The sequence below is a fragment of the Salvia splendens genome, chromosome 13 (assembly GCF_004379255.2).
Source record: "Salvia splendens isolate huo1 chromosome 13, SspV2, whole genome shotgun sequence".
In the NCBI taxonomy this organism is placed as follows: domain Eukaryota; kingdom Viridiplantae; phylum Streptophyta; class Magnoliopsida; order Lamiales; family Lamiaceae; genus Salvia; species Salvia splendens.
The window spans coordinates 8,410,201-8,424,797 of NC_056044.1; the positions used below are offsets into that span (position 1 = coordinate 8,410,201).

The 14,597-nt window shown below is 35.2% G+C and overlaps 1 protein-coding gene across 2 annotated transcripts; it reads right to left on the reverse strand.

Annotated features, from left to right (window-relative positions):
• Positions 1-1,365: 1,365 nt before the first annotated feature.
• On the reverse strand, positions 1,366-10,315 carry LOC121761266. 2 transcript variants are annotated; one of them, XM_042156909.1, is made up of 18 exons: positions 10,167-10,315; positions 9,965-10,061; positions 9,808-9,861; positions 9,658-9,704; positions 9,513-9,546; positions 8,636-8,708; positions 7,827-7,918; positions 7,208-7,282; positions 6,502-6,593; positions 5,425-5,554; positions 5,222-5,311; positions 4,627-4,692; positions 3,769-3,860; positions 3,390-3,452; positions 3,220-3,286; positions 2,758-2,846; positions 2,173-2,299; positions 1,366-1,776 (listed from the first exon to the last, which is right to left on the reverse strand). In XM_042156909.1, the coding sequence occupies exons 1-18, from the start codon at positions 10,226-10,228 to the stop codon at positions 1,747-1,749; spliced, it is 1,380 nt and encodes a 459-aa protein (XP_042012843.1). In that variant the 5' UTR covers positions 10,229-10,315; the 3' UTR covers positions 1,366-1,746. The 2 variants fall into 2 exon arrangements, with proteins under 2 accessions (XP_042012843.1, XP_042012842.1); XM_042156908.1 differs by having other exon boundaries at positions 3,387-3,452.
• Between the last annotated feature and the right edge of the window lie 4,282 nt (positions 10,316-14,597).

Sequence of the window (14,597 nt, forward strand, 5' to 3'; positions counted from 1 at the left end):
TTCCACTAACTCATTACACTCACATTCTATTATAAAACTAATAAATAAATGTGGAATCCACATTTCACATATTTTTTTCACTCACTTTTCTTCACATTTCTTAAAAACCCACTATGAGTCAAATGGGGACTGCAACCTTTCTCATGCATTAGTTTGTTACTCCCTCTGTCCCAAGGAAGTTGACCCCTTTCTTGGGCGGCATGAGATTTTATGCAACTTTATTTTGTGTGTTAAGTGAAGAGAGTAAAGTAAGCGAAAGAATAAAGTAGGGATGAAACGTGTTTCATTTTTAGTAATGAGTCATCTTCGTTGGAACAAAAAAAAGTGAATTATCTTCAGATGGACGGAGAGAGTAATTATTAATTACAAGGGTTAGTAATTTTCTCTGGGGGGAGCACTAGATTTATTGAATGGCTTCTGTGATTACTATGAAATAGATAGTGCTGGAGGATCTGTACACGGTGGCGATGGTAGTGACGGAGCCACCGAGGGCGAACGCTGGCGACAGGGAGATGAGGAATAGTATGGTGGTTGAGACAGCCGAGCAAAGAAGAAGGTGGTGGCAGGACCCTAATTTTATTTAAATTTCTGAACCAAATTCGTAAAATGAACATATATTTGAACTTTAGTCTTAAATTATGAATTGGTATTCTAATCAAGTAAAAAATTAATCCTTTTGTCCACCATTAGGAGTCTCATTTGAGTTCACCACGAGTTTTAAGAAATATGAAGGAATGTGGATGGAAAAAGGTTATGGAATGTTTCACCCATTTTTATATATTACTCCCTCCGTCCAAGTTTAGGAGTGCCAATTAGTTATGACACGAGTTTTAAGAAATTGGTGGAGTGTGTAATTAATGAAGTAAGATGGTGGAGTATGTAATAAATGAAGTGAGTTGGTGAAAAGTGAGATGATTTGACTTTTTAGATTTAAAAATTGTTTTTTGGTTTATTTTTGTGTAGATAATGACATTTAGGTGTAATTTTGTTGAATAATGAGGTAAAATTTTATGTCCAAATATGAAAAATTCTAAATGTGACTCCTAAACTGGGACAGACTTTTATGGTAAAATGTGAATCTTAAACTAGGACGAAGGGAGTAGTTTATAATATAGTGTAAGTGAAATGAATTAGTGAAATATAAGATCAATTACCATTTATAATAAAAGTGAACTAAAACTACTAATGTCAGAAGGACTAAAATTGATAAACTGTGACTCTTAATAGCAGATGGACGGGGGTGTAGTTAATTAGCGCTGACCATTAGTTATTAGTTTTGTGACGGGGCAGCCATTTCATTTTGTTCGAAATTTAAAAATAAAAAAGTAAATGTTTTTTACCAAATTCTAAAAATTGTTATATGTATAAGACCAAAAATGGATATTAGTGTAATTCTAATTGACAATTATGAGATCCAGTACAACATGTGTCAAAGAAAATGGTCACATATGATGTTAGAGTGAGTACTTAAATGATAACTGAATGTTACGTTCCAGAGACTACTTGAAGTTGAACTTAGATTTCTGTATATATGACTCTTCACTTCCTTTTGGGTTTTCATATTTTGATATCTCTAATAACAGAAATTAAATTTTCTGTAATATCAATGTCTTCTCGCATTTCTTCTAATCCACTGTCTGGAACTTCTAATACAGTTTCAAAATTGTATCACTCCAGCAAACTGACTGAGGTACTTCACATTTCAACTTGCAATAAAACTTAAAAGTTCATCTACAGCTCCCATTTCTATTGGGAAATCACGAGCAACGATGACAGCTGAAAAAGGTAAAAAAGTATGTAAAAATAGAGGGTCGTTGTGCATCATACAACAATGTTTACTCAGGTTTTCGAACAAAATTGTGCAGCAATAACTCACAATGTGACAGTCATTGCCATTCATTCTTCCTCACAAGAGATTGACATGATTTCATACAAGTATTTGATTAGGATTATAGAAATCTGGGCAGTCTTAGGAATCTAAAAGATTTGCACTATTCTCAACACAGAGCATATCATGTATAATGGATACTAATAAGAGCAAGACATAATCAGATGAATTCAACCACTAATAAATTATGTGGTTGGCTTCAGATTGTGAAGTTTAATAGTAGTATGTAGTTCAAAATCATGCGCGCATTTAGATATATGACTTTTGAAAGAGGACGTATGTACCTTAGTTCCAGCGACAATGGTGCCATCCGAAGGATGGGCAGCACATGCAGTAACACTTTCAGACAATGGTAAATGTCTGTTTTGCTTAGGGCGGATGCTTGCTTTTTCATCACTTTGCATATCCTCACTACCAGCAACAACTTCCAGTTTAGATAAAATAACTATTGCAAATCAATGAGGATTCGAAAAAGTTCATATTTTCTACTCTTAACCCCTGGTGTTTATACATAATAGCTTATAAAATGTTTCATTTTCACGATATAAATATTAGCCAATATTTATATCATATTCAGTTTGCCATCAAAATTATGGAATCACCAAAGCTATATAAGTAAAGAATCAGTGCTATTACAAGTTCTTCAAAATAAACATAGATTTGTGCTAAAATGAGATTATAGAATTGAATAACAAAATGACACCATTTTTTATGCAACATAGAACAAATCAAATACTGCTACTTGAGAGGCCTAGAATTTCCAGGCTCGCGTAGATCCAACCTAAGCCACCTAGGGCTAAAAGCAGGAAAGCAAAGTCCCCTAAACCCAAAAAACAGATTATGGAATGAGATTTAACAAAGGTCCTTACTTGTAATCCACGTGACAAGGGGACGTAGAATCTGGATAGAAATCCAGAAGATAAAGGCCATCACTGGATAGTGATCCAACTGCATAGATCTGCACATTTAAAAAAAAAACTAGAACTCAAATTAATGATTACAACTGCTTGGATGATTGATAAGTGATGTCTAAATCTGAATCTTCCCTAGAACGGTTACATATTTCCAACATTCTAATACAAAAACTCAATCATATCCTTGAAAAAACATTAATTAAAAAGACAAGAAACTCAAATTAACCAACTACTTAAGGATCCAAAATTAGAATCAAAACACATGTTAGGTCACATATCCTTCTACTTAAAAAGGGCAACATACGAGACCAAGGCGTTTTAGACTATTTCTCTCTGGAACTTTGCTCGTTACCTCCTCCAGAGATATTGTAGATTATGTATCTTGAAGTAAAATAATCCAACCGGTTTACGACTTACCGAGTTGAAAGGAAGCCAACATGGCTTTCTCAAGTACGAAAGATTGGCGAAATCATTTGGTTCATCCCTAGTCCCTCAAATTAAGATGAATAATATACTGACATTAGTGAGGATTTTACGAGTTTCTGCTAGAATGGAGTCAAATCCAGAGGACTTAGTGTACTCACAACCATGGAGGTGGAGGGCAATGAATGTGTGTCACTTGAAGCCTGTTGGTGTCCAGGACACCCGACCTAGAAAGAATTAATGATAATCATTCTTAGCAAATTGTCAAAGCTTTGCATGAAGGATGAAGGATCCCAAAGCAAATGAAATTCTCACAAGGGGAAAGGGGGAAAGTGGGAAAGTGGAAGAATGTGTCTTAAAACACACAAACTATTCAAGATTTTTTTAGAGAATTTCCAAACAATCAAAAACTAGAAACCGAAAGTCTTGTTTTTCCTTCGAAATTCAACATACTGTTTTCTAATTCAAGTATGTTTGACACGTGAAAAACAGAAAGTATCGCCGCATATTGTAAAAGCAGAATCCATTTGTTTCCAGAATTACCATCCATCATCGAGATGAAATGCTAGTTGGTAAGGGCAAGATGGATTGATGTCAATTGAGTGTATTTCCTTTGGAACAATGCTTGATTGAGCCTGCAGTCACATTAGACATGCAATCAAATTGAGTCAACAATATAGGACGAAGAATAACTTTATTAAACCTTGGGAATTGGGTTTGAACTCAATAGAAAAATTAACTCAATTAATTTCTTTCTTTCATTGACACAACAAATTATTTGTATTGAATGATGGACTGAGCTAAATCAACAAAGAGTATGCTGTCTAACATCTCGACTCGCTTACATTTACATGGAAATTAGTTATAACAGAGTTGGACAAGATCCATAGTGATGTCTCTCATGGTCACAAATCACATATGCAAACAGCCTTTTTTTACACTACCAGGCAAAAAAAAAAGAATCAAGCCTTATCAGTATTTTGTTAAAAAAAGTACAAGATGACACTTCTATGCAGCCAAACATTATTAATCAACCTTATCAATTTTTATATTTGAGGTATTCGTGTTCAGCATAATTGCACGTACTTTAAAATTTTTATCTAGATAGCCTACAGATCAGAACAGGTAAACTTGTACATGTTACAGACTAGTGATTCATATTAACAATCTCCCCCTTCGAACACCAATATCATACCAAAAGAGGATTGGGTATTAACTATAAAGCTTGCTTGCAAAAAAAGAGACTCTGAATATAAAATTGCATGTTATCTTCACATTGTTCTAGAGTGAAAAACAAGACTTAAATAATGTAGTTTGGTATTAAACAAATTGAGAAAGGATCAGCAAACTTCGGTAGAACAAACTGAGCCTGATCTCAATAAATTCCATCAGTGTCATTACCTTAAGAGGTGATATTTTCTCCAACTCAGGCGCCAACTTCACAGTCATCAAAGGAGAATGATATTCCTGCAAAGTCACTCATAACTAAGCAGAGAGGGTAAAGATTGGTACAAGAAGTTGTTTAGTAGAAGAAGAATAAGAAATGTCCCCCTCATCAACCAGTCTGCCATTTGTGTTATCTAGCATTTCTCTTGGTTATAATAAATTGAAATAAATTACTTCTTTGAGCACAATAATTTTGATTTTGGTACGTCAAGCTGAAATCTAGGCCCTAACTCAAAATTTCCACATCTCACCTAAATATCATTCATCTAATACAAACAATATCAGGGGGAGCTTTTCTAGTAACTTTTAATTTATATAAACAAGAATTACTAAACAGTTTGGAAAGATAGAAAATAAATTCATGTTGACTTTTCTTGTTTTAGAATGGTAGTCAGGATATTAGTATGACGAGGCATAACATTAATCAACACGTATAACTTATGTGATTCTCACAAATGTAGATTTAATACTGCATTTAACCTTTTAAAATTAGAAAGTCCTATGAGATATATCATATATCATTGGGGGAGAAGACCAAAAGCATTATTACCTCTTTATGGTTTTTGAAAGTGGATAATGACCTTCCTCCACGTAGATCCCAGATAAATATACTTCCCTGCTTGCTAGCTCCAAAAACAATCTACTCATTCAACAGAAAAATGTAAGACAGATGGCATATCACCGTTGGGATGATGAGTGATGATGAATGTTTCTTATCCATGTTTCAAGCAACAAAACTCAGATAAAACCCACCTCATTATCCCTGCTCAATTTGATGCTATTAAGCAAGCCAGTTGAATTTGTGGTGAGTTCCAAACATGGACGATCACTAACTCTTCTATCCCATATATTAATTACACCACTAGTATCCGAAGCAAGCAACCTGTTAATGAGGATTTGGGGACCAAAAGGTATTAAGGAAATGCAAAGCGTGAATAATTAAGAAACCAAAAGCTTTATTCACGGATCTTACAGTACAATAATAACTGGATAGAATGATGTTTAACTTAGAACTCATACATGAAACCAAAAAAAATATTGCTGGCCCCTAAAAGGTCCCCTAAAGGCTAAAAACATATGGCACACATAAGAATTTTTTTTGGTCCTATATGAGCCACAAAATTCACACTTAATTGGAGATTATACCCATTACATAACAGCCACAAAGCATTCATTATCTTCTTAGAAACTATGTCTGAGGTCATCTACGAGTTGTATACATAATATTTTATAAACAGGGTGGTGTCTAGGAAATATGATCAGACCTAAAATCTCAACCGTTCTCAGATTCTTTTTTATCCCCTATATTTCTTGGTACTGAAGTTATATAATCAACAATTTAAATATCACTCCTGTCTTCTATTAGACCTAAACTTTTATCATAGAGAGGTGTATGCTCTATAAAATATGTTTCTAAAATACTTGGACATTTCCATGGTTTTAATTATTCTAATACATATTTACAATATTGGGATTTCGGTGTTTCTTGCAAACTACTTCGTCCCAGCTAAGATGACACACTTTCTTTTTTAGTTTGTCCCAAATAAGATGACACATTTCTATTTTTGGTAAATTTCTCTCTCCAGTTAATACACCCAACCACTTTTTCTCACACCTATTAAAATATTCAACTCTCTTTCTCTCTTCATATTATACTTACACCCACTTTGTCTCTCTCCAATTAAACACATTAACCAACAACTCCTGTGCCGTCTAAGAAATGTGTCATCTTAGCCGGGACGGATGGAGTAGATTGTAATGCATAGAGAAGCGCCTATGACTTTTAAGAACGTGAAATCAAAGTCCAAACAAGATCGACTCTTCATAGACCTCGAATTGTCATCAGATGAAAAGGCAATGTCAGAAAAGCCTTTGTGGACATTTAACCCATGGACAGTGATATTGGGTCTCTTCCTCAGTACCTGCATAAGGAAATACAAGGTAAAGACATTCATTTGCAGAGGCAGGTTGTATATCAACATGCAAAAAATTAATATACTACTATTAAAGAAGAAAAGTTAAAAGTATGAAAGAGTTCAGATCTACTCTCAAAATGAAGAAAGAAGAAGTTCAAATCTGTTTATGCTTCATACAGCTGAGTGATACCAAGGCTACAAATGTGCTGCACTTCTGGTTTCTCAAGCATAGTAGCCTTGAACCCTCGGCTCTATCAGATTTAATATCTTACTATTTATCTTCACATATTATTAAAAACACGTTAGTTTTTTTTAGTAAAATCATTCCTTGGCATGGACAGATGAACTCAACAAGTAACAAATGTATTCATAAGGTTTTTTTAATTTTCTTAATGTGATAGGAAAACTCACAGCTACCACTTGTGGACATGTTCAAGCTCACACCCAATGAAGTTTTATGTTGAACTTTTTTTTACAGTAATTCAAATTTTCTGTTTATGTATTTATTGGCAACTTCTATCACGCCTTCCAGGGAGAATAAAATGATTATTTTTCATTCAAAAAAACGAAAAATGCTACTATATGGATTTTCACATAATAATGCTGAAACTGATACTTACTTCAACAGGTTCAGATGAGATGTACCCAATATCAAAAATATGAATCTCACTGCTTCTCATTGATGTACACGCAATCTGGTATGGCCAAAATATGATAAAGTAAGAGGGTGAAGAAATAACATAAAAATGCAAGGGTCAATTGAATGAAAAGATAGAACTTGTGCTAATGTACTCATACCTCTCACTACACTAATATTTAGGTTTCTCAAAAAGTTTAAAAAATAAAAAAAAAAGGTCAACATGCTTAAAATTTATTGGATTTTCTCAAACAGAAAAGTGCATTGCTTATTTGACCAATGGAGATATGATATACTATGAAATAGAGAGAAAATCAAAAGCAGAGTCAAAGAAAAGGTGTCTTCTCGAGACAAAACTTCACAAGAGAATGGAATGAAGAATCATTCAATGATTCAATTCAACAACTGCTAACCACAAAATAACAAGAATGTGGATTTTTTCATCACTTCAGTAAGGAGGTAGCTATCGGCAAGGGTTAATATAATATGATACGGGAAATTATCAACGAAATAGGTTTAAACTTGAAATTTCACAACTAACAAGAAGGACAAAAAGAATATTCAGAACTACCTTACCCATTGCAGAATGAAGAAAATTTTACCTCATCTTGATTAGCAAGGTTCCACTTAACAACATCAATTTGTTGAGATGTAGAAATGTGCAGCAACTGCTTAGCTTCATCTTCTTTCGAATCTTAAGGATGTATAAGACAAAAAGAACAAACAAAACAGAACGGCTCAATAAGAGATGTCTGTAGTTTATATGGTCCAAAAAGGTACAAAACCAAACCGTATACCAAAAAGCAAGAGCTTACTTAAAGGGAATTACAATAATAAATATGAGTACTCTACAACAAACAGTCAAGTTCTTCTACAACATTCTACACTCATAAATAAAAAGCATCGCAGAATTGCATTCCTAGTTGCTAATCATAGGAAGTTGCAACTTAGAACAACTCAAGTTTTACCGGCCTTCATTTCATGGCTAACGTGATCCTTACTGCTTGATGTAAAAAACTAAAAAAAATGTGAATTTTCCTTGAAGCTAAAAAATCTAACATTTTTGCAACATTGTGATTTTGTTTGAGATCTAAGATGGAAAATTCTCAGTTATCATCCTGATTAAGTGATAGTTTGTTCGAGAATAGAGGCCAAGGTACATAAAGCCATTAAGTATTTTTGTCCCCAGAATGTGTTATTCTATTGTAGTATTTTCTATGTGCTCAGGCTGGTGCAATTCATGCCTCATAGTTATTTATTAGAACCTAGAAGATATGAGAAGTTACGTAGATTCACCCGTGATGGCGTGATCATAACTAATTAAAAGAAGTCAAAACCATTAGGCACCAAATGGTCAGCAAAACTTTGAATAAAGACATAGTACATAAATCTTACTTATATGACTTTTTACCTGGACTACGAATATTGTCGAAGTCATGAACAGTTAAGCAACCTGATTTTGTTACTGATGCCAAGTACACACCCTGACAAAACATGGAAGCATTATTGATTAATCCAATAATGCTAATAGAAAAACAACAAAATCTTCCATATAAACATAAACATTGGCACACTCTGCAATTTTTTTGCTTCAAAGCATCCACTTGCTACCGTGAGACAAGAATCCATCATGCAGAATAGAAGAGTGAAGTTAGCTCTGGAATCAAAACCTTCACTGCTTTTTAAGCTTAACTCTGGAACAATAGAATTTCATTTACATGTTCCAATAGAAGGATTTATCATTAGATAAAAGTGGCATTGTCATGTAAAGTTGCTGCTAAAATCTAAAAGAGCATGCCAACTAACATCAATAGTCATGGCATGAGCGAACAATACAACCAACTAATTTCTCCAGCAATTTTGTTTGGCTCAAGACAACGAAACTTCGCTCATGGAGCAAATTGCATTGTTAGTTGACAAGTCATATTGCAGTCAATGGAATGTTTTCCTGTTATCAAGTATGACATTGTATTTCTCTATGTTTAGTTACAATAAAATGTTAAAAGCCTGTGAAAGTGTGAAGCTAATTATCTTCTAAATCGATAACAGAGAGATCTTAGTTTATACTCCCTCCGTCCCTCATTAGGAGTCACTTTGACTTTTCTGTCTTCTCTGCATTATACTCTCTCTTACTTTACCATTTCTCCACTTTAACTATTTATTATCATTTTTATAAAATGAGTGCAGAAAAGTCAAAGTGACTCCTAATGTGAGACGAAGGGAGTATGCAAAATACTATTTCATCATTCAGTAAGTTATTAATCAACAAACAAGCATCCCAAGCTCACCTTTGAGTCAAATTCAACTGATGAAATGCCTTGCCTGAAAATGAATAGATAAATAAATAAATAAAGACCATAAATAAATATACTAACTAAAAACATATATTCATATGTTACAGGAAAGGAGAAGTCTATATTTTTGCAGATCGACCTTGCACTAGAGTAATCACCCAATCCAGCATTCATAAACCAACAAACCTGTCCATAACAGATATTCATGGTCAATGTAACTTCATTTTTTACAATCATATCAAAATAAGACATAGTAAAAATTAGTAAATGAGTTCATAAAAATTCATACGTGCGTCTGGCAAGGCTCCCCATTGACATGATAATTATGAGGAAATGCTCCTTTCTTTTTTGTAATTGCCCCATCAATTGTTCACCCAAAAAAAGAGTTAATTCGAGCATTTGCAACTGTAATAAAATTTGGGGGAAAAATAAGAAGCAGTAATAACCTTAGAATATGAATCAATTATAAGAGTAGAGATATAATGGCCATAATTGGGATCCGCTCTTCCGTTTAATTCCACGAGACTTCTCTTCCATGGGCACCTGAATTCCACCCACGGCTTCACAAATTAAAATTGAAATAGCAGTAACAGTAATAGAAGAGATATTAAATGAGGTTGATGATCAATTTGTTTGAGAAGGATTTACCGTTTCACCGATTTCGTTTTGTCGAAAAGTGTAGTTGCTGCAGGGTCTAAGAATTTCTCCATGAATTTGAGCACACAAGGTTTGATCTCTGCCGACTGGCGTTTGCTGTGACTGAGAATTTACTTATCCCATTTCCCGCCCAAATTTGCTCTGCCTACTAATTTTCCCTTTCACTCGTTGTTAGGAGTAGTACTAGTTAAATAATCCTATTGTATCAATATTAATACCAACTCTTCTCATTTTAATCTTAACAAGAAAAACTACTTCATATTATTTAAAAATAAATATGGGTATTAATAGAGAAATAGTATACATTAATTTTTTGAAATAAATAAATAAATAAAAATATAAATATAAAATTGTGCGGCGGACGACGATTTAGCCGTGTAGGGGGTTTGTCGGGTGGTCGTATAAGGGAGAGCAGGTGCAATGCGGCCCCGCCTATGAATGCCCTTATAGTTTTAAAGGGACTCACATGTTCGCATACCCGGATTCGAACTTGTTTTGTCTGCATAGCAATCGCAAAACTATGTGTTGACAATGTGCTCAACGTTTACGACAATTTATATTTGTGTAACTCGTCTCCTTCACCAGTATCCATAAATAGCCATGTGTAGCGCGCCCCCCTCGGCCTAATGTTGGTGGCCTTTCCCTTCCTCAACCATCTTAAGGTGGCGAAGTTCATCATCACAAGAGGTGTTTTTGGCACCAGTGGAAATGTCGTTGTTTCATAAGTTCTCGTTGTTGGAACATGGTGAGAATTGCATGGTTGAATATTAAGATCTTTATCTTGTTTGTGCTCATGTTAGTTTTGTTGAAAGAAATAAGTTGGATGTTAAATTTATTAATTGTATGTTCAGTGGTTATGAAGACGATGAGTTTGATTATAGATTATGGGATGAGTAGGACCGAAAGGTTATTGGCAATAAAGATGTGGTTTGCAATGAACATGTATTGTATGCGAACATATTAGAGGCATTGATTTCCCACAGTTGTGAGCCCCAAGTGGTCGAGCTAAACATTTCAATTTCGAGTAGGAGCAAGGATAGTCAGAATGCTGAAGAAGTGTTTGAAGAAGATTCAAACACTCCATCGTTGAATATTCCGATGCCTAGATTGACTATAGAGTGACATGAGATATTCGCTCCCTAATTTTTATATGTTACTCCCTCCGTCCCAAGGAAGATGACCCCTTCCTCGGGCGGCATGAGAATTTATAAAACTTTATTTTGTGTATAATGTGGAGAGAGTAAAGTATGAGAGAGAGAATAAAATAGAGAGAAATGTGTTTCCATTTTTAGTAATGGGTCATCTTAGTTGTGACGAACTAAAAAGAAAAGTGAGTCATCTTCAGTGGGACATAGGGAGTGCTTAATAACAGTGGTGAGCTATAGTGCATAAGATGATGATAATCGAAGGTGAATTTTTATTGACGATGAGTTTGCCTCTCATCTCCTGAACGACACTCGAAAGCTCATGGAGCTTCCAAAAGTGAATAAGGCATTGCACTACGAGTAGTATTCAAATTAAGAGTGAAACTGATGGTAGTAAGCGCGACAAGGCTATAGTGGTTGTCAAGGGATTTGAGCATCCATATAGATATTGATTATACAATTGTGTTTACACTGATTGGGAAACTGGCTACTATGCGTTTAATGTTGAGTATGGTAGTTGCATAAAATCCAGTGTTACATTAGATAGATGTAAAGACGACATTCTTTCATGGTGCTTTACAGGTTGAGTTGTACATGACATAACTGGAGGGATTCGTGGTGAAGAGAAAATAAAATCTTATTTGCATGTTGAAGAAGAGTTTGTATGTGATAGGTAGAATTGGTGTGTGCGAGATTGCAAAGTGCGGATCAAACAGGTTTAGAGGATTCACTCAACCGCTTAGCCTAGGAACTCCCAAACTTATCAGTCTGTGTCGTTGGGATACTCTCAATTCTTATCAAAACCTTAACCCATTTACTATTGACTAGTACAGGGTAGTAAGGATCGATCCCACAGAGATGAACGGGGTAAGCAAGTGTTCAGAGGACTTGGAAGGGGTTGGCTGCTGCCACGCAACTCATGGGTTAAGACTTGTTTAACTACTAGACTTGGGGGAAATTAAAAATGACTATCCTACCTGCTAGACCTAGGGAACAGAAAGAGAACGTACGCATACAAGGGTAACATAAATGAAGTTCTACTAGAAAATATTTGAAGCCACGGGAAATTGATTGTTGCTGCTGCTAAGTAAAAGTAAACTCTTAGGTCCAGAGGATTCACTAGAGCACATGGTCTAGGAGATCATGAACTCACAGAATTCAGTCGTTGTCACAACAATCCCGCTTTAAAACCTCAACCCTCTATACTATTGGCTAGTATAGGGAAGTCGGGATCGAATCCACGAGGACGGAAGGGTTTCGAATGCATTAAGAGAACTTGGGAGGGTTTTGCTGCTGGCACGCAACAAGAGGGTTGAGTTTTACTACTACACCTGGGAAATTAAAACTAATATATTCTATATACTGGATCCAGATAACTGAAGGTGCTTCAAATGTAATTGCAATCATGATTTGAAACTGAAAATTAACTTTAAATCATTCACCAAATTTCCTGGGTCAAGCAACATAAGTTTCCTAAAACAGCTAGACAACAGAGCTTAAGAAAAAAGTAACAGAACAGATTTCCCTAAATAACTACCGACAAAAAAAGCTGCAACTAACAAACTAAAGCAGATCTGATTCTAACTATCGATTATTTTCATCTTCTTCATCAAACAAACATGAACTAGAACGAAACAGTGCATAGAAACAGAGCATACTTCAAATCGAACATTAAACGAGACGATTAAGCTAAACATCACAAGATCTAATCTACCAGGTCAAGCAAACCAACAATAACAGAAAATTCCATACAGATCCAAAAGTACGTACTCAGATTTAAACATTAAAGGGGAAATCTACACTAGATCCATCAGATTCGACACCAACAAAACTAGATCTACAACTTCCAACTCCCGATTCAACTCCGAATCAAGCCAACAACCACAAATCAACTCAGATCTCTCCGATCTTAACTTCAAATGAAAATTCAATTGCGAAAAGCATCCAAATCAGTAAAGTAAACACAGAACATCACAAATCAGAGTGAAAGCGAGAAATTAAACTAGATTAACCATAAAAATGTCGAAGTTAGTCACAAAACAGTCGCCGAATTTCTAGCAAGGAAGTAAGGAAAGTACGGGCGGAAAAAGTAAATGATAGTTTCTTTGCCCTTATCAGGACGGTGTTACACTTCCAACAGAACGAACACACCACGCTACACTACCCTGAATCGCCCATGAAACCAAATGCGTGAGCTAAGTGAGTGAAGATGGAGAGTGAGTCGAAAACGGCTAAGGAATTTTCTAACTAAAAAGAGAGCTGCTTCTTCAATATTTTTCCTCGTATTTATAGGCGTGGCTCCAATCCCTAGGGCAACGGTCTTTGCGAATTGACGTTTGTGCTCCTGAGGATTTCGCTCATTTTCTTCACTTTTTTTGCTCCTTTTTCCTCTGCCCTGGTAATTGATACTCATTTCTGGGTCTGGCAGACAATTCACGCATCTGGACTTACAATTATACGTTAGCACCATGGAAAATACAAAATTTAGATCCAAAATAGATGCATGAAATGAGCCTTATCAAACTGCTCACACTTAAACCATACTTGTCCTCAAGTATGAAAGACAAGAAAAAAAAAGAAATAAGGCGAGTTTCAATGCATGCTCCCCGTTTAACCGACCTAAAAAAAGAAAAACACATAAACTCCTAGACTTAGACCAAGAAACAAATAACACAAGACAAAGAAAAGAAACACATAAGAGCATAAACTAGTATTTTTCCTAGCAGTCATCCCCACAATTTTAAGGTCAATCCAAGCGTTTACAACCTCAAATTCTTCCCTCTCCCTTCTTCTATCTAGTCAAGCTGTCAGTTTGTCAAGATAGCCTTAAATTTTACCTCCTGTTTGATTCACTCGATCCCTCATTCCTCACCAGGGATGTTAGGATCATTCACTCTTCATTTTGCCATACCACTGATGCCTTAAGATCGATGCAACAGAATAGTTCCTTAAGGTTTTTTACTGGTTGTAATGGGGCTAGGGGATTACACTGTATACTGGTGCGAATCCTAAGGGACCTAAGTTTAGAAATATAAGCAAAAACATGACTCAGACATGTGAACTGAGGGATAAAACTTGGTAACAACCTCCCCGTGTATGATTTAATCTTTCCCAATATTTTGGAGATGTTCCCTGGCTAATTAGCCTTATTTTCCCTACTTTATTTTCACTGGGCTAGATAAATATATTTTTTTTCTGCCCTTCTCTTTTTTCTATTTTTTTTATATATCTATTTTTTTCTTGGGTCAGGTCACAACTGTTCCTGCCCATTTTCTTT